At 42.5% G+C, this 25790-nt stretch overlaps 2 protein-coding genes across 7 annotated transcripts in view; both read left to right on the plus strand.

The window, feature by feature from the left end:
* The window catches only part of CRTAM (cytotoxic and regulatory T cell molecule), a 29542-nt gene extending 16650 nt beyond the window's left edge, over nucleotides 1-12892 (plus strand). The window contains exons 6-10 of the mRNA XM_077893913.1: nucleotides 1805-1885; nucleotides 4301-4384; nucleotides 6174-6320; nucleotides 7764-7850; nucleotides 9887-12892. Of these exons, the coding sequence (XP_077750039.1) occupies nucleotides 1805-1885; nucleotides 4301-4384; nucleotides 6174-6320; nucleotides 7764-7850; nucleotides 9887-10017 (530 nt within the window). The 3' untranslated portion in view covers nucleotides 10018-12892. The remainder of the gene's footprint in view (nucleotides 1-1804; nucleotides 1886-4300; nucleotides 4385-6173; nucleotides 6321-7763; nucleotides 7851-9886) is intronic.
* A 12658-nt stretch (nucleotides 12893-25550) lies between these two features.
* The window catches only part of JHY (junctional cadherin complex regulator), a 58950-nt gene continuing 58710 nt past the window's right edge, over nucleotides 25551-25790 (plus strand). For 5 of the 6 annotated variants that reach the window (XR_013377047.1, XR_013377048.1, XM_077893914.1 and 2 more), the window contains exon 1: nucleotides 25551-25655. The gene's annotated coding sequence lies outside the window, so the exon portion shown is untranslated. Of the gene's footprint in view, nucleotides 25684-25790 lie in introns of all 6 variants that reach the window. The other variant, XM_077893915.1, reaches the window with a different exon arrangement.

Below are 25790 nucleotides of genomic sequence, written 5' to 3' on the forward strand. Positions count from 1 at the left end.
GAAAATATCAATTTACTGATTTATACAGATCTTTCAAATGTTGACACATTTCACTATCAAAATCCATCCCACTCATTAATATCATCACTGAGCACATCAGCAATCTAAGCATTTAGAAGCTATCAAGCTCACAGTGGTGGATACAGGTTTTTCAAAATGGAAATGAGGCTGGTGCAACTGAGCAACTAAATTTTTAATATTAATTTGTATCAAAAAAATTAATTTGTATTAATTTAAGTTTAAATAGTGTAGCTAGTGGATGCTGTATTAGATAGCAAAAGCCTAAAACATTCTAACCAACTAGAGAGAGCAATCATAATGCACCAGTAGCCACTTAATCAAAACAAAATTCAGTCTAATTGAATCTATTCACTAGTTTGTTGATCGTGAGGATAAATCAAAGTAAATATGAACTCATGTGTATCTCCTCTTTTGTACAAAAGTATATAATTATCTGAATTCATATCATACCATCCATATTACTCCAGAAGATCTTGATCATTATTGATAATTTTTCTTTGTGACCCCAATATTTCCCATATTGTGCTCTTCTTATAATTTGCCTCCAGTACTTCAAAGTAGCTTTCAAACTTTCCCCTCTTTCCATTGCCAGTAGCTCTCTCTTCAATTTCCTCTGGCATCTTTGTGGTCACAGAGCTCATTTTAGCCTTAGAGTCTAAATTACTATTTCTCTATCGTTTCCTTACTGGTGGGTCTTCCTTTTCTCAGAGCTCTTGCATGCAACTCTGGCATTTTTATAGTTTCCAAAATTTTTAAATGCTTTATTAAGAAAGTAAGGTTTCAAAACCACAGAAAATTATTTGATAAAATAAAAAGCTGAGACGCACTCTCAGATTCCATAAAGATATTACCCACCTGTCTCATATCAGTATCAATATTTATAAAATTTCAGGCACCTTTTCTATATATTACCTGGTTGCAGGCCTATTCATTGGTCAAATCTATGTTAAGCTGAATTCTAGAATCATTCCCAAACATTAGGGGTTTTTTTGTTTGGTTGTTTTTTTGTTGTTGTTGTTTTATATAGAGAGAAGGGGGAGGGGCAGGAGGAGAGGGAGAGAGAGAATCTTAAGCAGGCTCCATGCCCAGCATGGAGTCCAATGCGGGACTCGATCTCACAACCCTGAGATCATGACCTGAGCCAAAATCAAGAGTAGGATGCTTAACTGGCTGGACCACCCAGATGCCCCAAACATCATATTACATTATACAATAACATTTGTAAGCACTGTGCTAAGCCTGTTGTATGAATTAACTCATTAATTCTTACAAAAAAAAAAAACCCTCCAAAAGAAATGCCATTAGTAGTTCCATTTTACAGGTAAGGAAAAACTGAGTTCTCAAGAGATTAGGCATCTCGCTCAAACTTACTCAGCAGAAGGCAAGTTAACAGCATCAGAATTCAATCCAGTCTGCGCCTGACTCTGAGGCCACCTAACCAATAAGGAGGGAGATAGGTGACCAGGGAGACAGACAGACAGAGGGACTGATGGATAGATGGGGACAGAGAGAGGCAGCGTATAGCTTTGCGTGCTACTGAGAACACACAAGCTCCAGATCCAGCATGCTGTACTTCTCAGCCAAGCAGCCTAGCAGATGGGCAACCAGCAGGATGCAGATTCAAAAGCCAGAGCAAAGGCTGCAGAGCACGGAGTGCTGAGGTTTGTGCAGAGCCTCCACAAGCGGGTAGCAGCCAAATATACTCTCCAGCCTATTGTCCTGAGCACCATGTGGGTGAAACTGCTCTCTGTAGTTGCTGATTTCTGTTTTTCCCCTTTCCTAGTCACTGATCAAGAGACGGCTTCAGATGCCCCGGAGAAAAGCTCCCCATCCTCTCAAGACCCTCAGCAGCCCGCTAGTACCGGTAAGTCAACCCATGAAGACTTAAAAAAAAAAAATCATGCCTCCTTGAAAAGGGTCACTTTTCCGATTCTCATTTCTAAGATTTTTTTTTAATATTTTTTTTAAAAAAGAGAGGAGAGAGAGAGGTAGGGTACGGGGCAGAGGGAGAGGGAGAGAATCTCAAGCAGGCTCCACACCCACCATGGAGTGTGACCCGGGGCTCCATCCCAGGACCCTGAGATCATGACCTGAGCCGAAATCAAGAGTTGGACACTTAACTCACTGAGCCACCCAGGTGCCCCTGAAATTTTAACTTTTAATAAGACTGCGCAGGACCCCTAGCCCTGGCTCCAGCTTCGTGGTGTCCTGGAGGAGCTCCAAACCAGGACGCTCCCTTAGTGGGATGGGCTTCAGGGTAACTAATGCCTTGTAGGTTCAGTGCTGTTTTGCTTGATACACACACACACACACACACACACACACACACAGGATTGTGACATTTGAATTTCCTCTGTGGTAAAGGGCAAGGTTGAATTCATTTACGGGGAGACACATTTCTTTTGTTTTCTCATCCAGAACAGACCAAACACAAAATAAAGACTTGGTTTCAGCAAAGGGCAAAGAAGCAGGATCTGGAGATTTGGGGCTTTTTGCCGTTGAATAACAAAAATCACCTCTGAAAGCACATCAGTTCCTTGGTTGTCAAGAAACTGAGATAGTTTTTGATGACAGGATTGAGCTCTAAATGCAGAATTTAGAAAGCCCAGGATATAATTCCAGTTTTTTAGACAGTGAACCCACCAGGTGGTTAGCCCTAGGCAATGATCATATATTTAATTTATCTTTGTATTTTACTTGGCATAGCATCTGGCACTAGCAGGTACTCAGAAAATGATATAAAAATGAATAAACACACGTATGAATACATTTGTTTGTTACGGTGTTTTGAGCAAGATAGCCTCATCCAGAAAGGGCATAAATGCCTACATGGCCCCTTTCTGTTTCAAAATAGTGTGTCTATAAGAATTTCCTTCTGTGGAATAAGTGCTTTCATATCATTATCATGTTCACAGTTCTGAGGATCAGATCATGTTTTTAAATTTTTTTTATCTGGAATAACATTTAAAAGTAAATGTTTGGGGGTTTTAACCACCGATAAAAACAATACGTACCATCCAGTGTTTTGATGGGCAGTGGAAATTGAAAATAAGCTGAAGTGGAGCAGCCATATCTCTTGCTTTAATAATCCAATATTTTTAAACGTGTTTAGAATCTACTTGTCTTTAAATTGGCTCACAGCACCACTGAACAACCCAATTTTCTGCCCTGCTTTTTCATATATAACATAAGATTTAATATGGTTTTGAAATTTCCTTTCAGCTTTCAATTTCTACGATTTTATTACTGCTAATAATACGCATTTCTAGTAGAAGGGGTGGTTTCGATCCCCGAGGGATCCACACAGTGGCGCTGTGTAATGGACTAAAAAGCAAGAGACCCAGGAGGGGTGGGAGCAGGAATTGGGAGGATGAGCAACCAAATCAGAAAACAAGATCTTTTAGGGGTCCCTGGATGGCTCACCGGTTGAGTGCCTGCCTTTGGCCCAGGATGTGATCCTGGAGACCTGGGATCAAGTCCAATGTTGGGCCCCACATTGGGCCCCACTTTGGGCTCCCTGTATGGAGCCTGCTTCTGTTTCTGCCTCTCTCTCTGTGTCTCTCATGAATAAGTAAATAAAAAATCTTTTTTAAAAAATGAGATCTTTTATAATTGTGACTTCTCTCACCTAGCACAAGCATCACAGTACGTGCCCCTTCTAAGGGGAGAGGCAAGCATAGGTCTGAATGGCAAAGGATCCTATTTTTCAACATAAAAATCACTGCTTCCCAGGCTGTTGGGTTTTCTTTCCACAGAGCTTGGGGTGCCAGGCTTCAGTGTTCTGGCATCATCATGTACCGTTCTGAAGACCTTCTCACGAGTGGGCCTGACGCAAGAAGGAAGTGCAAGATAGTAGTTTACATTTTGCATGCTGAGCTTCGGCACTGGCTCTGTCGCCTACTTACTCCCTGACTTCAGACCATTTATTTACTGAACCTCTCGGAGCCTCTGTTCAGAGCCACAGTGAGAAACCTACCAAATGCTCTGCTTGGGGCTGAGCCCAGAGGTGGTGTTCAGCAAACATCTACCTTTTAAAAATAAGGCAGAATGAGCCTGGCCTTTGTAACTATTTCTGGAAGAAGTCAGCAGTTCAAAAATGGTCTCCTTGGTTTTTTTTTGTTTTGTTGTTTTGTTTTGTTTTGTTTTGTTTTGTTTTTAAGGAGGACCACCTAATTGGATTTCCCAAGCTGTTTTGCTGCTTTGGGATGGCCGTGTATATATACACACTATTCATATATAGTCATAGGTATATGCCATGTCTTCATTTCTTTCAATCTAGTTACAGTAATGGAAGATTCTAGTACAACAGAGAGTGACAAGGAAGAGAAAGAACAAACCACTCAGGACCCTGACTTGGCCACTGGTAAGCATCCCCCACAGTATTTAGAATAAACACTTGGCATTTTAACCTCTTAATCAATGAATCCAATGGCTTTTTTTTTTTTCAGTCCCCATTTTTCTTGACCTTTCTATTGGTTAATCACTCCCTGGGTTCCTGACTTAGCTGCGTCCTGGTTCCCTTGACGTACTCCGCCTGGTTCTGTCTCTGTTTGCTAACCACTCCTCCTCTGTGTCCATCAACACATCCCTTCCTCCTCTGGCTTCTTATATATGGATCTACTTCTGACTTGACTTCTCCATCCTTGATTCTTCACTGAATTCTTCAAGAGTTTACCTATTCCCAAGGTTGTTCCTATTGCTACCAGGAAGAAAAATTCCGTATTTCCAGAACATTCTCCTGAGAATTTATCTCTGATTCATTCCACCTCCTACATCCCTGTTGCTGAATTCTTCTGCCGTCTTCTCGAACTCAATATCACTAAAAACCAAACAGCACCTTTTCCTACAAAATCAGCTTGTCCAGATGATTACACAGGCCCTAAACCTTGGTGTCATCCTTCACTCTTGTGTGTGTACACACAAACACATATAAAATCAACTCATCTCCAAGGACTTGTGAGTCCTTTTACTGCCATCCCTGGTCCAGACCCGCATCATCTCCTGCACAAAGTCCTGTAACTTCAATTTCTCTTGTGGTCCTTTTTTTAGGACTATGATCAAAACATCCTTTTGTATTCTGCACACCTGTGTTCAGAAAAACATCTGTGGCTCCCACAGTCTACCAGGCAGAGCAGGAGCCTCCAAGCCTCCATTGAGTGTCCTCCACCCCCTGCCTCTGTAGTCCTATCTCTAAAGTCCCAACAAGAACACACATTTTTCTCCAACAACATCATCTCATTTTGACTGACCCGGCCCTCGCTGGCCTGAACTGCCCCTAAAGATTAGAAGAGCCTCATCTTCCTTCTCCTTACCCTTCTTCCAAGGCCAACATCTCCACTGAGAACTTTCCTGACAAACACAGGGACCACTCTGGCCTCTGAATCCCTGAACACATTATGGTGTTAACAGATATGGATCTAGAATTTGGCATAGATATATGAATTCTGTTGATTAATTTATTTGTCTCTGTAGAGAGAGGGAACTACCCTCTAAATCACAGGGACTGTGTCTTATGCAGCTCCAAGCACAATGTTCTACACATAGGTAATGCTCCTTAGCTGCTTGTTGGTTGAGACAAGGCCAGGACATCTGGGCAAAACTGGAGCCCACAGAATCAGAATGTGAGGTTTAGAAAGATCTTAAAGACTTCACCTAATTTATGTCCAAATGCCTTCATGTAGAACCACATTTAACCTAGCCAACATTTACGAATTTCATTTTATTTGTATAGTTTTTCACACTCCTTAACAACCTCTCTTGCTGATTAACTACACCTTGCTGAAAAACCATTCCTTCCAGCTCCTTTAAGTCCCCTGACTATAATTTAAGTCAATATTCTTGCATGTTTCCTCTAGAAATGAAAAAAATCACAGCTTTGATATCTACGTAACTTAAGAGCATTTTTCAAATCACCTCACAGAATTGCTTTGTTTGCATGCCTGTTGGCTTGTTTTCAGAGAATGAATGACATGCATCTTTCCCTTCAGGGTAGGACTCTCTGTTTATCTGAGTTGCCTCTCAGCCAATACAACCTTTTGAAAGTATTAGACAAATTCCTCAGTAACAATAGCAAACCAACTTTGAACTGTCTAAATTCTCTCCATTTTCTCTATAGAAAGAAAACTGTCTAATTCCTTTCATTTTCCCTGTAGAAGCCAATCTTCAGTACTTAGGAGTGGTACGGAAGAAAAATGGCATTCTGCTGCTCACACTCGTGTCCTTCCTGATCTTTATACTCTTCATCATCGTCCAGCTCTTCATAATGAAGCTTCGGAAAGCACATGTGGTGTGGAAAAGAGGTGAGAGGCAGTGGACCCAATGGGACACCGATGGGTGCTGTAACACTTGGCTAGGACAAAGGAAACTCTGCCAACTAAAGCTTTTCCGTTAGATGCTGCACAATATGTTTGATAAGTGTTGTCATTCAAATAAGCAATTGCTTGTTCGGTAGTAAATGCAGAATGTGAATCTCCAGGGGCTATAATCAAAGAGGGTACAACCAAGAGAAATTAGGGTAGCTCTGGGAATTGATATTAAATTATAAAAGCTCCTACTCACAAAAGGATACTGAGTAGAAAATTCATTCATTCATTCAGAAAGCATTCAATGAGCACCTCTCATGTGCCAGGCACTGTTCCAGGCCCTGGGGATACCTCTGTCACCAAGAGAGACCAGGTCCCCGCTCTTGAGGAGTTCATATCCTAGGGATATGGCCACCCCTTTTGAAAAAGTTATCATTGGAAACTATATAATTTATCTAGCATGGAAGAAACCTATTAAAATGCACAGATTCAACACGTACCACCGCTGGAAGGGGCCTTAGAAAGTTATCCAGAATAACTGTCTACTTGATTCATTCCATCAGTGTGAACGAGGATTAAATCCCCTCCTTAATTCTGAGTGATCATTTAGACCTATGCTGCCCAGTGCAGTGGCCACAACATGGCTACTGAGCACCTGAAATGTGGCAATCACTTTTGAGAGGTACTGAAAGGATAAGATAGTCACCCAACATTGAAAGCTCAGTACACACACACACACACACACACACACACGAATGTCTAATAATAATATATCGGGTTTCCTAGGTAAACATTAATTTCATCTGCTTCTTTTTGCTTTTTGAGCATGGCCACTAGAAAACTTAAAGTTACACATGTGGTTCACATCCTAGTGTTGCTGGACAGTGCTGATTTAGCCATGCAGGATTCCAACACCTCTAGTAGCAGACAACTCATTATGTCCCAAGGCAAAATACGACCTCTTTATATGGCTCTCACCCTATTAAAAATATACCGTCTCCTAGGTTGGTGTCAATCTGTCTATATATTCAGTTGGACTAACTTTCATCATATATGGACCTAGAGACAGGGTCTGGCTTTTCAGCTGTACCTGCACAATAGGCAAATGCCATAGTATTGTTTCAAAATCTCCCATTAATCCTTTACCCCCATAGTTCTTTACGGGCTACCAGAATTATTCCATCCCAAAGAACAATACTTGATTCTACTCTGCTGTCATTTGCTTTCCACAACTCTTACACTGCCCAGCATAGTGCTTGGAGGGATCAGAGCAAAGGACAGAAAGAATTCTCCAAATGAATGAGGACATGAGGTATGGGAGGGGGTGGTGGTAAGTCCACTATTGTGTAGACAGAGGTATCATCTTATTCAAACATACATCTGCATGCATAAGTGATGTCTGGCACCAGAAATTAATAACATCGGTTTTTTTTCTTGCAGAAAATGAAATCTCAGAACACACTCTAGAAAGTTACAAATCAAGGTCAAATCATGAAGAAACATCATCCCAAGAGAAAAATGGCCAAAGTAAGTCAACTACATGACCTCAAATTTGAAAAATGAGGTTCATTAATTTGTTCGTTAAGGAGGAGGGTAAAAATCAAAGTCTAATTTTTAGCACTAGAAAGTCAATCACCTAAATCATCTTGTAGAACATAAGTGCATCTTCCAAAAATGAAAAGTAGCAAGCATTAAATTCCTAGGGCTGCAGATATGCCCTTTTGGGAAGCCATCCCAGAGTTCTCCCTGTCACACACCAGCACATCCCTGCACTGTGTGTCCCTCTTGTGCCCTGGGTATCTTGCATACAACTTAACAATCCGGTACTTTCCACATCCTACACCCTATGGTCATTTTTAATGTGTTGATTTAGCTACCACAGTACTCCTCCAGGTGGTGAGTAGCTGGGTTTATCTATGTGTGTCTCCAGTGTCTAACACATGGCCTATGCAAATGGAGTGTTTGATAAGTTAGTGTTGAATAAATGAACACAAAACTTAACTTATTCAAGCAGAGACGTTTTGGGTCTTTTGGATGACTCCGTTGTAGTTTCTCAAGCAAAAGATGTAAAGAAAGTGAAAGGAAGAGTTTCTAAAAGGAGAGAGAGAGAGTTCATTCTTGACAAAAATCTAGTGGAGAGCAGCTCCAGAAAAGCAAGAATCTTCTACCTTTCCACCATTTTTGTTTCCTCCATGCAAATTACCTTATGCCACCTCCCAAGAGTTGCAAGATGTGCAGAAAAGCTCTGCTGCTAGTTTTTATTGCTTTCACTGAGGTTTCTGTAGGAAGCTGGCCTTTCACAACACCTCTGCCTTTTTTTTTTTTTTTTTTGCTTTGACCTAGTGGGGTGTGAAGTGGAAAGAATCATTGTACTAGCCAGGCAGGGGAACAAGAGGGCAGACAGTGAGAACTGGGGGTGGGGGAGGGAAGAGTGTGCAAGAAGCAGAGAGTCTGTGGTATTGCATATGTTTTCTAGAACATCAGTGTTCTTGCCTTTGACTGACAAGTAGGAGAATTTTGTCAGTATGATGTATTAGTTGGACAGTTTCCTATGCCAATTTTTTTTAGCAAGGGGAACAAAAAGTGGGCGTAGAATGATAAATTTTAGCAGGGAGAGAAAAGACCTTGGCCCTGCTGCTGAACAAGCAGAAAGCCTTAACATCTCAACTTTAATAAAGCTGAAAATTACTACATGTGGGGCACTTCAGAGACTCAGTGTTTGAGTGTCTGTCTTTGGCTCAGGTCATAATCCTGGGGTCCTTGGATTGAGTCCCCGAATTGGGTTCCCCGCAGGGAGCCTACTTCTCCCTTGGCATGTGTCTCTGCCTCTGTGTGCCTCTCTTGAGGGAGGGAGGGAGGGAGGGAGGGAGGGAGGGAGGGAGGGAGGAAGGAAGGAAGGAAGGAAGGAAGGAAGGAAGGAAGGAAGGAAAAAAGAAAGGGGAAAGGAAAGGGGAAAGGAAAGGGGAAAGGAAAAGGGAAAGGAAAGGAAAGGAAAGGAAAAATGACTGCCTTCACTCAAGGCTCTCTTCCCAGAAAGGTCCATCTGTCGGGGCTGGGCCACAGATTGTGGGAGATGGTTCTTCCTCCTGGGCTCTAACCTGCACTTCCATCTTCCTTCCCTTGGCACCCTCAAACCCAGCATTTCAACTTCACTATTTTTGCTCACTTAAAGGGCATTCTCTGGAGCTGTCTCCACCCTCTATGTATAGAATTACATGGGCTTTGAGTGGTCAGCCCCAACCCTATGTTTATCATTTACTGTTACTTTTAGTTTGAAATATGCTGAATTACACTGTGGGGTTTTTTTTTTTTTTGTATTTTCAATGGCAGAAATGTCTATATTATTTCAGGTTTATTAGTACATTTACGTAAGAAGACTTTAAAAAAAAAAAAGTCAGACTATAACAATGCATTCCGACCACTGATGAGATGCATCAATTTCAGATTTGATTTTTTAAGACATTAACATACGAACTTAAAAATACCATGTGTAATCAAACTGTCTCAAATAAATGTGTGCAGGATTGTTCAAAATAGTCATCTTTGACATGTTTTTCTTTCAGCTTTCCACTCTAAGAGCTACATTAACTACATCACACAGTTGTACTCAGATGCAAAAACGAAGAGGAAGGAAAACGCACAAAATCCAAAATTAGAAGGAGAGCCCACTCATATACCAGAGAGCATTGTGTAGTGCTTCCTGCAACAGAAAATTGGATTTCGGGGCAGCCGCATCATCACAGTGGAGCAGCCTATGGGAAGGAGCATCATTACTGTCACATGAAAAATATACTTTGCGTGCAATGCAAGATGGTGCCTTGCCAGGGCAATCTGCCCTGGATTCAGAGCTGTTAAATGAGGACCAAACTGTAGACACAAAGCTTCATACTTAAAAAAAGAACGAAGGAAGGAAGGAAGGAAGGAAGGAAGGAAGGAAGGAAGGAAGGAAGGAAGGAAGGAAGGAAGGAAGAAAAGAAAAGAAAAAAGAAAAGAAAAGAAAAGAAAAGAAAAGAAAAGAAAAGAAAAGAAAAGAAAAGAAAAGAAAAGAAAAGAAAAGAAAAGAAAAGAAAAGAAAAGAAAGGGAGAGAAGAGAAGAGAAGAGAAAGAATCAATTATGCCTGACACTACTTCTGAGCAGGAGGATTCTCCTAAGCCTTGGAGATCTGGGTTGATCTGGGCAGCGAACATCTTACCCTAAACGGAAAAGGAGGTTTTAGATGCTAGGCTCTTAACAGAACTACTTAAAAGAAATTTTTCTAAAATCTTTCCTTCTGGTCTCCAAATAAAATCTTCAGGATGAAAAGAACCTAGAGGAGGTCTGTATTCCTAGGAGCTTACTTTCAAGATGGACTTTAAGAAGATGTAAGCAGTATATACAACGTCTGGAGAAGGGGTACATAACAATGAGTGGGCACTGAATCATGAGCATGAATGCCCCAAGATTCATGTCCTATGACTCAAGCATCAGTTCCAGGTAGGCCCAGAGATTCCATCTTCTAAGGGTTTCTTGCTAAGTCATAAGACCTGATCTAACAAAGTTTTCTCCAGGACACTTCATTACAAAAACATACACAAATGAAAACAATGAGCCTAACTTACTATGACCTGATGAGTGCTTTTTAAAAATTATTTTAAAAAGAGCTGAATATATGTTTTTCTAGTCACAAGTAGTCCAAGTTTTACTCGTGAAAGTGGCATGCCTTTTTTCCCCCCAATCAGTTTATTTATCTATGACATTTCTCAGTTTGGTTCTGAATAATTCTAAAATAATATCCCCCCACTCTATCATACACACTCATATTATGAGTTTAATTTGTTACAGGGCCAGATCTAGCTGTGATTTTTTTCTCCTTATAAAAAAAAAATTAAGTAATTCCTTCATCCAACGTGGGGCTTGAATCATGACCTCAAGATCAAGAGTTAGATGCTCTACCAACTAAGCCAGCCAGGTGCCCTGAAAAAAAATTTTTTAATAATCATAAAATTACTGAAACGCATCAGAACAGAGCACTTTTCCCTCTGAACCATTTGAGAGTAAGTTGCCATGCCGCCTGGCGCCCCTGAAATACTTGACCTTTATGTCCTATGCGCAAAGACACTTTCCCCTGGAACCACAAGGTGAAATCAGGAAACAGACATTGGTGTATTCCTGCTACCAGTCTTCAGACAAAAGTTTCTCTGATCGGTCCAGTTGTCCCAGAGGATCCAGTTGATTACAGATTTAATTTTAGTCTCAGTCTGTTTGGAACAGTTCCTGAATTTTTCCTGCATATTCACGACATTTTGGATACTTTTGAAGATTGCAGACTAATTATTTTGTAAATTGCCTCTCAATTTGCATCTGATTGGTTTCTTCGTGATAAGATTTGGGTTGTGAAAAACTGGGACAGGACTGTCACAGAAGTGATGTTTGGGTTACCTCACTGTGTTTTATTTAGCCCTTTACTGATGTCACTTTAATCACTTAAGGGGCTGTCTGCCGGGACTTCCCCCTGCAAAGTTGCAAAGTTCTTCTTTTCTCCTCTGTAAGGTAATGTCTTGTGCAGAGATGTTTTTAAAAATGTATAGATATCCTGTTCCTCATCAAACTTCCAAGTTACTCATGTATTTATATCTGTATGGACTCATGGTTTCCTGTTATTCAATGAGACACAATCTGTTACTCTCCTAGCTCACACACTGGGTTATAATCTGTTACCATCAAATTAATCTCTTGCTAACTTGGGTGATCAAATTGTGGAAACAGGTTTTTGTGTCCTTATTCTCAACCTTGGAGCACTTTCTTCCTTTCTGGTACAATATATTCCAGGCTCAACTTTAACTTCTTTTGCCCCAGCCATTTCTCCAAGGATCCCTGGTTCCTTTTCATGGAAAATGATATTTAGAAGCCAAACTCCAGGGTCTGTGTATACACATTGCTTTTGGGGTATCATTTTTCAAGTCATCTGAGTACACAGAGCTACGGAATATATGAAAAAGTGTGCATATTGCTGACCCTTGAACAACATAGGTTTGAACTGTCGAGGTCCACTCATATATAACTTTTGTTCTGAAGAGTCAACAGCAAAAGCCACAGGATATTTATTTACAACTGCCTGCCCCATTCTCTCAGACCAAATTGAAGTTAATTGGTGTAAAGGTCATACCTGCTGCCCTGTGAGTACCTTGGGAGACCCCTGGAGACCATCAGCAGCCTCCAGAAACCCTAGATCCCTCCCCTGCCCAAGTTCTCTATGATCAGGGTTCCCTGCTGGTGCTAGGGTGGCTGCAGGCCTTGGGCCCCTCCCAGGCAGGGCACAACCCCCTCCCCCCAGCAGCACCCTGGCCCCATAGCCATCAGGAGGCTGGAGGGCTCAGATGTGGTCACAGCTGCCACCGGCAGTGGTACACCTGCAGGCAGGTGGGGCGGCTGTACTGCATTGCCAGGTCGCTATCACTGCCTGCAGCACCAAGGCCATCAGGCTGTGAAACATCACCATCCAGGGGCCAGACCTCTCACTGCCACCACCTCTGTCCTGGCCCACCCATCCTGCATTTTTGTTCAATAAATATATGTACAGTATTACCAATGTATTTTCTCTTCTCTTTTTTTCTCTAGCTTCATTATAAGACTACCGTACATAATACATAGAACATACATAATACATGTTGATTGACTGTGTTACCAGTAAGGCATCTGGGCCACAGCAGGCTATTAATAATTCAGTCTGGGGGGAGTCCCAGTCATACAGCAATTTTTCATTGGGAGGGCTGTTGCCCCAAACCCCGCGTATTCAAGGGTCAACTATTATATATGGATATATGTGTCTATGTGTGTGTTCATATTTAAATCTATTTAAAACCATGGGTATATTCTAGTTTTCCCCCTAATTATATTTGTAGCTCCCTTTTCTGAGAAACCCAGTTTCATTATCCGTAATGTACTTATTTGCCCAGTCCCCTGTAGACATGTCATCTCCCATCTCTGCTACCTTCCTATTCTCCTGGACCATATCTCCCCCATTCCTGTGCAAATGCAGAGTCCACCTGCTGTGCCCCCACTCCACCAGGCGGATGCTGTCCTCACCCAGCTCGGGCTCTTACACCGCATACCAGATCCTCCTGCTCCATAGAAGTCCTGGACACACACCGCTGCGTAGCAACCCCCCACCCACCCACTCAGGTTCAGGCACCCATGCAGGGCAGCCTTCCTAGGAGCACCACCTGTTCATCAGGCTCGGAGCACCCCTCTCAGCCTCCACAGCTTCCCCACCAGCCCCAATGCAGACTCCCACTTCACTATACCCCACCCCCTGGCTTTAGGACTGGACTGTTCAAGAAGAGAGGAAAGTAAGGAATTCTGAGAAAAGAAATTAGCCAGAGGTCCTGATTTTTTTTTAAGATATTTTTTAATTTATTGATGAGAGACACACAGAGAGGCAGAGACACAGGCAGAGGGAGAAGCAGGATCCCCATGGGGACCCCAGTGCAGGACTTGATCCCTGGACCCCAGGATCACGACCTGAGCCACCCAGGTGCCCTGGAGGTCCTGATTTCTAAGAGACTTTTAACATAACATCGAAATGAGGCATGCCATGTATAGTTTTGTAGCAGCTCGGAAGCAGAAATCATTCACTGAGCCATTTGTGTTCTGAAAACAATCCAGAGAGATGAACAGTTTCACTTCAGAGATGGTGCTCGTCCCAGCTGGTTAAACCTTGCTTGCACCATTCTACTTTAAGCCCATGTTTGAAGTTGATCCTCTCCAAAGATGCTCACTGGGAACATTTCCATTGCTTTGGTGCCTTTTACACAAGAAGCCAAACTAAGGTGCCAATGTTACAGCACCATGCAGAGGGATGCAGACTTAGCCAATCGTCAGGATTGCCTGAGAGGATTTCATAAAACTGGGATTCCCAGGTTTGTCCTCAAAGATTGGTCTCGGGGCACCTGGGTGGCTCAGATTGGCAAGCATCTGCCTTTGGCTCAGCTCATGATCCTGGGGTCCTGGGATAGAGCTGAGCAGGGAGTCTGCTTCACCCTCTGCCCCTCCGCCCTGCTCATGCACTCTCGCTCTCTCTCAAATAAATAAAATCTTTAAAAAAAAAAAAAAGATTCATCTCAGTAGACCTAAAGATGGGGCTTTGGGGTCTGTTTCTTTTTAAGCTCCCTAAGTGATTCCAATAGGTGAGGGTGTCCTCTTACAGCATAAAACAATTTTTTTCAAAACACAGCTGAAGCAGATATACTATCATCAAAACTGAATTAGGAATCATATTTCAGGGCAGCCCGGGTGGCTCAGCGGTTTAGCGCCGCCTTAGGCCCAGGGCCTGATCCTGGTAGACCCAGAATCGAGTCCCACGTCGGGCTCCCGGTGCATGGCGCCTGCTTCTCCCTCTGCCTGTGTCTCTGCCTCTCTCTCTCTCTCTCTGTCTCCCATGAATAAATAAATAAAATCTTTAAAAAAAAAAAAAAGGAATCTTATTTCAAAATATTATATTCTGGAGGCAAAAGGAGCTTATGAGTAATCAAGTCCTACCCAAGGTACAACTACACCCCAACACCAAGAGCAAACACATTCTGTGGGCAAAGAGCATCCAGTCTGTACAGAGCCTAGTTCAAGGTAAGTTTCTCAATTTATATTTGGCAAAGAGTCGAGGGAAGACAGGAAAATGAAAGATTTCTGGGCTCAAATAAGGTTGAAAAATGCTGACTGCTACATCTCCCTAGAGGTGATGCACACTAGTATAGCAAAGGCTCTGACAGGTCTTCTTATAAAAGTATCTCTTGGTTTATCTAACCCAGCAAAGCTCAAACTTAACCATCTCGAGCAATTCATGATGCCTGCCTACCCAGTGACCATTTGCCAATGTCTTTCTCCTTATTCATGGATCTGTGATTTTTGTTGCAGTATCCAACCCACACTAGGTAATCCTTTTGGTAGGTGAACCTCATCCCCAGCCAAAAAGAGAAATTATGACTGGTCTGAACCAGTCATGGTTCCATCCCCTCTGTTCATGGTTAGTTCATGCCGGATATATCACACTTTGGGACATGAATGAATGTCCAGAAGGCTTCTGGGAAAGCTCTCTCTTTTTCTTTATTCCTTTCTTTCTTCCTTTCCTTTTACTGTCCTTTATTTTTCTCCCTCCTTTCTTTTCTCTCTTTCTTTTTTTTAAGAGAGAGAGTACATGTGCATATGCACATGAGCCGTGGGGGTGAGGGGGTGAGGGGGTAAGGGAATGAGAGAATCTCAGCAGTCTGCATGCTTAGCGCAGAGCCCAATGTGGGGCTTGATCTCAGGACTCTAAGATCATGGCCTGAGTCGCAATCAAGAGTCTGACACTTAACCAACTGAGCCACCCAGGCACTGGGAAACTGTTTCTTAATGATTAAAAAAAAAAAAAAAAAAAAAAGGTACTCAGCATGAAAGCATCTTCCTTCCCCCAAAATGTTGTCGTAACTGTGAATGATGCTTGGAACTGCTACAGCCATTGTAAGCCCATCAAGGAACCTGAGCCAAAGTGGTGAGAAAGCCATAGAAAGGGAACAAAATGACATGGAATCTTTGATGATTTTGTTAAACTGCTAAATATTTCAGAACTTTTTGTTAAGTGAGATAAAGAGCCCCCTATTGTTATTGAAACTAGGTGAACTGGATTTTAAATTACTCTCAGCTCCAAAACAGAGCATCTTTTGAAGCACAAAACAGTTGTTTTATGAAACATCAGTGTACTAACAAACACAGTTTGGGAACCACTGATCTAGAGCAATTCTTTTGTATTACAGATGAGGGCCCTGAAACGCAGAAAGCTTTCCTCTGCCATCAGAGACCACACAGCAATTTAGTAAGATAGCTGGGATTAGAAACCTGATACCCTTGGCTCCTAAAAAGACCAAAACAGGATCCCGCTTCTCTCCTTACTATATAACTTAAATCCCCAAGAGAGCATTTCATGCACACATCTTGTTCATCGGAAGATGGAGCTAAAGAACAACTCAGAAATTTCCATTGAATGATCCTTCTTAATATTACTTTTGGGGAACTAAGTCAAAAGGCTGCTTGTATTACATTCTCAAAAATGATTTTTAAAAAAGGCCAAATTTTCTGGCTCCAAGCATCATTTGTACCACCTACCATTAGGTGAACATAACTGAGAGCAAAAATTATACTACCTAACAGACTGAGCACACATCAAGTAGTGAGGCTCCCTGCAGATGAAAAAGATGGTTTGAACTGCCAATCATTCATGAGTCCACTAATTTAGCCTAACAACATAATGTCCTGTTACTTCCCCTGGTTGAGGTCATGGTAATTTGCTATATTTATAATGGGGTTTTGATCTAGATGAGAGGTAGTTCTATTTTTACATTACACCTTCTCAGAGAGAGCCCTTCCTTCCTGTGATGCATTCATGAGCACATCTGTCATCACAGGTCATTACTCCAGACCCGGTGAATATGTTAATTTTTTTCCTACCTTTTCTCCTCTACACCTGATTTTCAGACAGAAGCAAACCAAAAGGAAGCCAGCAAAAGCTTATATTCTCCCCACCCCCCTACCCAAAGTCTCACAGTTGATCTAAAAATGAGAGTGAGGGAGAGCTTTTGCCTAAATGCAGACAGAGGGCTAACTTTGGGAGAGCACCCTGTATAGACATTTTAAAAAAGAAAATAATTCTGTTAGGTCTTCTGCAAACCCATGATATGATGGGTCACAATTTTTCATTAAGTCAGGACATCTCTTTTAAATTAAGTGCTAATTTGTGAAATAAAAACTGTGTCTCAGAAAAATACTAAACTCTGTGGCTTCCAGTGTGGTTTGAGGGAGACTGAGCTTCAGTTATCCAGACCAAACTATTAAATCAAATTATCCCCTTTACTGGAGACAAACATAGAACAAATATTTCTTATTTTTTTAAGACTTTATTGATTTGTTCATGAGAGACACAATGAGATCACAACCTGAGCCAAAACCAAGAGTTGGCACTCAATCAACTAAGGCACTCAGGTGTCCCTATATCCTAATTTTTAAAAAGTTGAGTCTTGTCCCTTTCCCATTAGGGTTTTTTTTTTTAAGATTTTATTTATTTATTCATGAGAGACAGAGAGCCAAAGACAGGGGCAGAGGAAGAAGCAGGTTCTCTGCAGGGAGCCCAATGTGGGAATTGATCCCAGAACCACGACCTGAGCCAAAAGCAGATGCTCAACCACTGAGCCACCCAGGTGTCCCCAAATATTTCTCTTTAAAATGAGAGAATGCTCTCTCTTTTTGGTTTCCCCTAATTCCTTATTCCCAAATTGTTGTTGGTTGGTTTTGGCATGAATAACCTCTCGTATCTTCAATTTCTTCATCTGTAAAGTGGGGATAACAATTCTCCTCTCACAGGATTAATGTAAGGATCAAATGAGAAGATATAATGCAGGCAGTGTCTAGCCCAATATTAAATACATAATAAGTATATAACAAGTGTTAGTATTTTTCTCTTCTACCTTAGATGGTTTTCTCCTTGTACTAGTTTGAGACAATGGTATGGAGACCACAGAGTCTGGGTTTCTTTCCTTAGAACACCCCCAATAACTGATGATGCAGAAGTTTAAAGCTAAAGGGCACAAAGGGACTGCTACTGAAGACAGGCTCACAGAAAGACCCAGTGGCACTGAAGACTTTTGGTTAATTTGGTCATCTCATCTCATAATAAATCAGCAGCAATTATAGGAATAGGTTTTAATGTTGACTATCAAATGAAAGTGTTACATGTGATACAGATAGTATCTCAAATCAGTAGGAAAGATAACATTTTACTAACTGGACATCCATACAGAAAAAGGTAAAGTCAGAAGTATTGCTTATATCATAAACCAGAAATAAAATCCAAATGGATGCAAGATTGAAATGTGCGGGATCCCTGGGTGGCTCAGCGGTTTGGTGCCTGCCTTTGGCCCAGGGCGCGCGATCCTGGAGTCCCAGGACCGAATCCCGCACCAGGCTCCCAGCATGGAGCCTGCTTCTCCCTCCTCCCGTGTCTCTGTCTCTCTTAGTGTCTCTATATCTATCATGAATATATAAATAAATCTTTAAAAAAAAAGATTGAAATGTGCAAAATGACATCAGAGAAATACTAGAAGAAAACATAGATTGAGCGCTCTATAACCTGCAAGTGAGATAAAGTTTCCTCAAACTGACTCAAAATCCAGAAGGAAGGGGGCAAAAGATTGATAAATTTGACTACACAAATTTGACTACTTAATGCCTTTTTTGTGTCCCCCCCCCAAAAAAAAAGTAAACACCAAATGATAAATTGATTTTAAAAAATCCTTGCAAATTATACCACAAAGGATACTTAGGGAAATATAAAGAGAATTGTGGAATCACCATATTGTACACCTGAAACTAATAGAACACTGTATATTAAATATACTTCAGTTTAAAAAAAAAAGATAAGAAAAACAAATACCATTCCACACAAAAAAAGGCAGGAAGAAAGGCAAATTATTTTTAAACATATAAAGTGATACTTACATAAGGCAAATGCAAAATTAAAATGGCACTGAAATACTATTCCTTATCTGTTATACTGGCAAAAATCCAAGCATTTCACAGCAAGCATGCTTTGTTGGCCAGGTGGTAGGAAAGCAAGCACACTCATATGTTGCTAGTGTGAATGTAAAATAATACAGCCTCTATGAAGGGGAATTTGTCAACCTTTAGCAAAATTATGTTAGAACTCACTTTTTGACCCAACCATTCCACTTTTAGAAATCAAACCCAAAGGTAAATGGCAAAATTACAATTTGACATACGTACAGGGCTTTTATGAACTGTTTGTTACTCACAAGACGTCACACAACAAATTCGTGGCTTTTTTCCCCTCCACACCAACCAAGTTTCTAACTCTCTTGACGTTAACTGGGTGTCCTACAATTCAATTCAGTTCTGACACTAAACACCTGGAATCAGCCCAGACCCCAAAAGTTAACAGCTCAGTCCCTCAATACTGTCCCACTTCATATGCCAATCACAAGGTCCAGGCCACCTGTACTTCTGACCAACCAGCTGTAAACCATGGATTCCCGGGGCCTTCCCCTCAGGTTCTAGAATTTTCTACAACCACTTACAGAACGCAGGGAAACACTTTACTTACTATTACTAGTTTATAATAAAGGACATTGGAGGTGATACGAATGACTATCCAGATGAAAAGGCATAGAAGGGCAGGTCTGGAAGAGTCTCAAGCACAGAAGCTTCAAACCCTGTGGAGCTGGGTTGCATTACTCTCCTAGCACATGGACGCATTCACCAAACCAGAAGCTCCCTGAGCACCATTATTTGGGGATTTTTATCAAGGTTCCATTAAGCAGGCATGACTAAGTCATCAGCCATTGGTGATTCACTCAATCTCCAGCCTCTCTCCCAAGTCCTGGGAGGTGGGGTAGAAAGTTCAGACCCTCTAATCACATGGTCGGTTGCTCTGACAGCCGTCATCCTGAAGCTACCCACCAAGAGTCACCTCACTAACATAAACTCAGATGTGGTTGAAAGGAGTTTATTATGAATAATCAAAGATACTCCTCTCACCTCTATCACTCAGGATCTTCCAAGGGTTTTAGCAGCTCTTATCTCAGGAACCTGTGACAAAGACCAAATACAATAATAAAATATGCTCCCATCATCCTTACTGGTCAGGAAATTACAAGTGTTTCAGGACTTCTGTGCCAGGTGTCAGAATGAAAACCAAATGTATATTTCTTTTTATATCGCAACATTACAGCTACTTATTGCAGCACCATCTATAATAACTCAAGTATATATCAGTAGGGAACTGATTGGGCACACAGGGGACTATTATACAACCTACAACCAAGCAAAGAAATGATAAAATAGTTCACTGTATATGTCTCTCGAGTCATCTCCAGGATATACTATTGAATGAAAAAAGAACAAAGTACAGGAGAGAGTATGTATATTCCTTTAATCTGAGAAAGAGGTTAGTTAGAAATATATACATATTGGATTATATTTTTTAAATATAACTAATCTAAAAACTAACAAAAATCATCACTGTATATGAGCTAAGAGGCGATTGAGTGAAGGGATGGGGATAGAAATTAGACTTCTCAGGCAGCCCGGGTGGCTCAGCAGTTTAGTGCCGCCTTCAGCCCAGGGTGTGATCCTGGAGACCCGGGATGGAGTCCCACATCGGGCTCCCTGCATGGAGCCTTCTTCTCCCTCTGCCTGTGTCTCTGCCTCTCTCTCTCTCTCTCTTTCTGTGTTGTCTCTCATGAATAAATAAATGAAATCTTAAAAAAAATTAGACTTCTCTAAATGTCCCTGGCTTTATAGTTTTGACTTGGGAACTCTGTGAATGACTTACATAATCACTTTAAAATTTTAGGCAAAATTAAAAATTAATTTGGTAGGAAAGTATAATGCTTCAACCACTTGGGAAAAAGAGCTTGGCAGTTCCTCAAAAAGTGAAACAGAGTTACCATAGGATCTAGAAATCCCACTCTTAGGTATGTATATACTCAAGAGAACTAAAAATATATATCCACACCAAACTTACACATGAATGTGCATAGCAGCATTATTCATAATAATGAAAAGGTAGAAACAATACGAGTGTCCATCAGCTGGTGAGTGGATAAATGTGATATATTCATACAGTGGAATACTATTTGGCAATAAAAAGGAATGAAATCCTGACACATACGACAACGTGCATGAACCTTGAAATCATGCAAAGTGAGAGAGGCCAGACACACACATGTACATACACACACACACACACACACACCACATATTGCCTGATCCCATTTATGTGAAATGTCCAGGATATGCAAATCTATAAAGACAAAAAGTAGATTCATGGTTGTCACTGGCCGAGGGATCAGGGGAATGAGGGGTGACTGCTAATGGGCGTGGGTTTGGGGCGGGGGGACAAACGTTCTGGAATTAGATAGTTGTGATGGTTGCAAAACTAGTGAATCATGTATTTTTAAGGGGTGAATTGTGTGTTGTGTGAATTATATCTCTAAGCTATTATTTTAAAAAATCACTTTGTAGAACTTACTTGAATCCTAATTCAAACCTACACACTCTGAAAGGATATTTGAAAGACGATTTCAGTCTGAAACTGACTCAGTACTAAATGATATTAAAGAGTCATTAGCTTTATTTTAAATGTGATTATTCTATGGCAGTTATTTCAAAATTATCCCTTACAGATACCTTACTGATGAAATCATAGGACACCTGAAATTTGCCTTTAAATAATTTTGGGAGTCAAGCACAGTGTGTTTACAAACAAGACTGCTCACATGTTGGTCTTTATTGAAGCCAGGAGAGGGCTACCTGTATATTCACTATACTTTTCTCTCTACCGTTGCATATGCTTTTAAATGCCCACAATAAAAATGTTTTAAAATTATTTTTAAGAGGGATCCCTGGGTGGCGCAGCGGTTTAGCGCCTGCCTTTGGCCCAGGGCACGATCCTGGAGACCCGGGATCGAATCCCACGTCAGGCTCCTGGTGCATGGAGCCTGCTTCTCCCTCTGCCTATGTCTCTGCCTCTCTCTCTCTCTCTCTGTGACTATCATAAATAAATGAAAAAAAAATTATTTTTAAGAAAGAAAACCCAAAAAAAAACAAAGGCAAGAAAAAAGGCAGTCGTCAACAATTTGTTGCTCAGTATTCATAAGAGCCACCCTATAGGATCATCTCATTCCAAAAGCCTCCGATTCCAGTAAGGCAAAAGCCCCCTCTTCCCCTCTGGTCTCCCCCAGGACTCGACTCCATCTTCTGGAACGGGGTTAGCATTACTTGTACTTCTGTCTGTTGAACTGCACTGTCTATATAAAAATATATTTATTATGACTTCAGTCCTCTAAAATTATTCTCCATTAGTCACTCTAAATAAATGATAGGGGTGCAGGGATAAATGAGAGTTTGTCCCTTGACATTTTAAAGATTTTAATATGAGGGGGAAATCTTTGTAAAATATATTCAATGATTTTTTTACCTGTCTACTCACATTTATTAAACTGATATACTCTGTATGAATTTTTAAAAATTAATCACTATGGAAATGAATTGTGCTCGTTGTCATACCCCGATTCCCTCACAGGGTTTTTAGCTAGAGGGTTGCCTGTTGCCTACAGCAAGTAGGCTTTGAATTTAGCTGGGGTATGCATAGCTTATGATTCAGCAATTTCACTTGTGGGTATCTATCCCCCCAACTTATGTGCACCCAAAATGGAAATAACTGAAATGTCCATCAAGAGTAGAATGGTTAATTAAAATGTGCTATTCCATACCCTGGCTTGCTATAAAATAGTGACAATGAATGAAATACAGCAGCAACTGCAAGCTGCTTTGCTTTTCTGAACATCTCTTATTTTTGTGATACTTCTATCTCTCCACTTGCTGGCAGTGGCTCTCCTCTCAGTCCTCGGGTCGTCTTTTCTTACCCTCTTCTAACTTGCTTCTAACTTACCATATACGTCAAGGAACCAGACAATTAAACCTGCTAGAGTAACACACAGGATGACCACACTTCCAAAATACTGAAAATTTCAGCTTCTATCTGTTAATAGGAATTTTTTAAAATTCTTGAGTATATCCTGGGCTTAAGTGATAAATTCTCTAATCATCCTAGTTATGTGCCAAATAAGAGCATATCTCTACTACCAGGCCTAAGAGGGCTACACTTACCTACCCTCTGTTCAAGGGCTAAATTATAAGGGCATTGTGGTTTTGCAACATTTACTGAGCATCTCTCTCTCTCCTTTTTTTTTTTTTTTTAAGATTTTATTTATTTATTCATGAAAGACACACACACAGAGAGAGGCAGAGACACAGGCAGAGGGAGAAGCAGGCCCCATGCAGGGAGCCGGACACGGGACTCGATTCCTGATCTCCAGGATCACGCCTTGGGCTGAAGGGGGTGCTAAACCGCTGAGCCACTCACTGAGCATCTCTTAAGTGGCCCACACAACGCTAGTCCTTGCTGTCCCGGAGCTTATCATATAGTAAGAAGATGACAGAATTTATACAAGTAATTAATAAGTAATACAATATGACACATGTGCATGTGTCACGATGGAAGCAGGTCCTTGGGTATTTTGGGGCCACAAACCGAGGGCTATTAGTCTAGCACAGGCTTTGTCAAACCCAGAATCATTAACATCTTGGACTGAGTGGGCTTTTGGCTGTGAAGGCTGTCCTGCTCATTTGCAGGATGTTTGGCAGCATCCTGGCCTCTACCCAGGAGATGCTGGTAGCCCTCCCCTAAGTCATGACAATAGAAAACATCTCCAGACACTGCCAACATCTCCTGGTAGACAACACTGCCCTCGGTGCAGAACGGCCATGGTCCGAGAGTCAGGAGGACGGTGGTGGTGGGACTATCAGAAATTCTTCCTGTAGGACATGAAGCTCTGTGAGGTGGTGGAGAGGGGTTCAGCGCAGTCCCGCATTACTAACCTCTTGCAGGTTTAGTGCTGGGTTTTGTTTTGTTTTTTTTTATTCGTTTTTCTCGCTTTTCTTGTGTTTTGGTTAGGGTCAGGTTGACAGCTTCTTCTGAACAGATAATGTGCGCAAAAGCACCTTGCAAACCCTGGGTAGTGTTACTCATATGTAAATTATCATTATTACAACCCTAACCATGGATAAAAACAAGGTACTTTATGGCTTTGCTTTGTGCTGTTCTTCACGATTCCTTTTAATTGTATTTATTCATTCATGAGAGATGCATAGAGAGAGGCAGAGACACATGCAGAGGGAGAAGCAGGCTCCCTGCAGGGAGCCCGATGTGGGACTCGATCCCAGGGCCCTGGGATCACACCCTGAACCAAAGGCAGATGCTCCTCCTTGACATTTTTTTTTTATAAAGATTTTATTTATTTACTCATGAGAGACAGAGAGAGAGAGGCAGAGACACAGGCAGAGGGAGAAGCAGGCTTCATGCAGGGAGCCCAACGTGGGACTCGATCCCAGGTCTCCAGGATCGCCCTGGACCAAAGGTGGTGCTAAACCGCTGAGCCACCCGGGCTGCCCCCTCCTTAACATTTTAAAGATCCCCTCTGTGTTGTTGCTGTATTTCATTCACTGTCACTATTGCATAGTAGGCCAGGGTATGGAATAGCACATTTTAATTAACCATTCTACTGTTGATGGACATTTCAGTTATTTCCATTTTGGGTGCACATAAGTTGGGGGGATAGATACCTACAAGTGAAATTGCTGAATCATAAGCTATGCATGCCCCAGCTAAATTCAAACTATTTGCCAAAGTGCCTGCACCGCATAACATTCCCATCCGTAGCCTGTGAGGGTTCTTCACCCTGCATCCTCTCCAAACCCCAGCCCTGTCAGAGATCTTAAATTCTGCTCATCTGATGAGTATGGATAAAGAGATATCCACCATGGTTTTAATTTGCTTTCTTCTGATTATTAATAAGTTAATCATCTTTTCAATCAACCACAAATATTGATCAGGCTTTTGTATTTCGTTTTTAATATTCCTGTCCAAGTCACTTAATCATCCTTTCACTAGATTTTTTTTCTTAATTTGTAGTTCTTCGCCTATCCTAGCAGTATTTGTCGCAAACATCTCCATCTATATAAGTGACCCGTTTTCCTTGCTTTCCAACGTTTGGAGGTCAGGGCGCCCTACCGCAGCCTGGCTCAGAGCTCGCCCGCCTTGAACGCGGGTATTACAATAGGTTCCACCCCCCTCCACCGACAGGTGACGTCACCGCGCCGGCCCCGCCCCCGGACAGCCCCTTCCCTGGGTTGGCCCCGCCCCCAAAGCGGCCCCGCCTCTGGACAGCCCTTCCCCTGGGCTGGCCCCGCCCCTGAGGCGGCCCTTCCCCTTGGCTGGCCCCGCCTCCTGGAGGCAGCCCCGCCCCCAGACAGCTCATTGCCTGGGCTGGCCCCGCCTCCTGAGGCAGCCCCGCCCCCAGACGGCCCATCCCCTGGGCTGGCCCCGCCTCCTGAGGCAGCCCCGCCCCCAGACGGCCCATCCCCTGGGCTGGCCCCGCCTCCTGAGGCAGCCCCGCCCCCAGACAGCTCATCCCCTGGGATGGCCCCGCCTCCTGAGGCAGCCCCGCCCCCAGACAGCCCATCCTCTGGGCTGGCCCCGCCTCCTGATGCGGCCCCGCCGAGTTGGCCCCGCCCCCGAGCTGGCCCCGCCCCCTGCGCGGAGCCCCGGGGCGGGCTCTGTTGGCCGCGTCTCCAGGGCAGCACCTGGAGCGAGCGGGCGGGGTGGCGGGGGGAGGCCGGGCGGTGGCGGCGGCGGCGCGGGAGGATGCCGGCTGCAGGGGTCGCGGTCGCGGAGCAACACTGCGCAGGTGACAGGCGGTTGCCTCCTGAACGAGGGTGCGCGCGCCGGGGAGGGAAATGGGGAGGAGTGGGACTGGGTGGGGACAGCAGGAAACCTCCGGAGAGAACTGGACCAGGACCAGGAGAACCCCAAGGAGCCGGCG

This window comes from Canis aureus, chromosome 3, assembly GCF_053574225.1.
Source record: "Canis aureus isolate CA01 chromosome 3, VMU_Caureus_v.1.0, whole genome shotgun sequence".
Classification (NCBI taxonomy): Eukaryota; Metazoa; Chordata; class Mammalia; order Carnivora; family Canidae; genus Canis; species Canis aureus.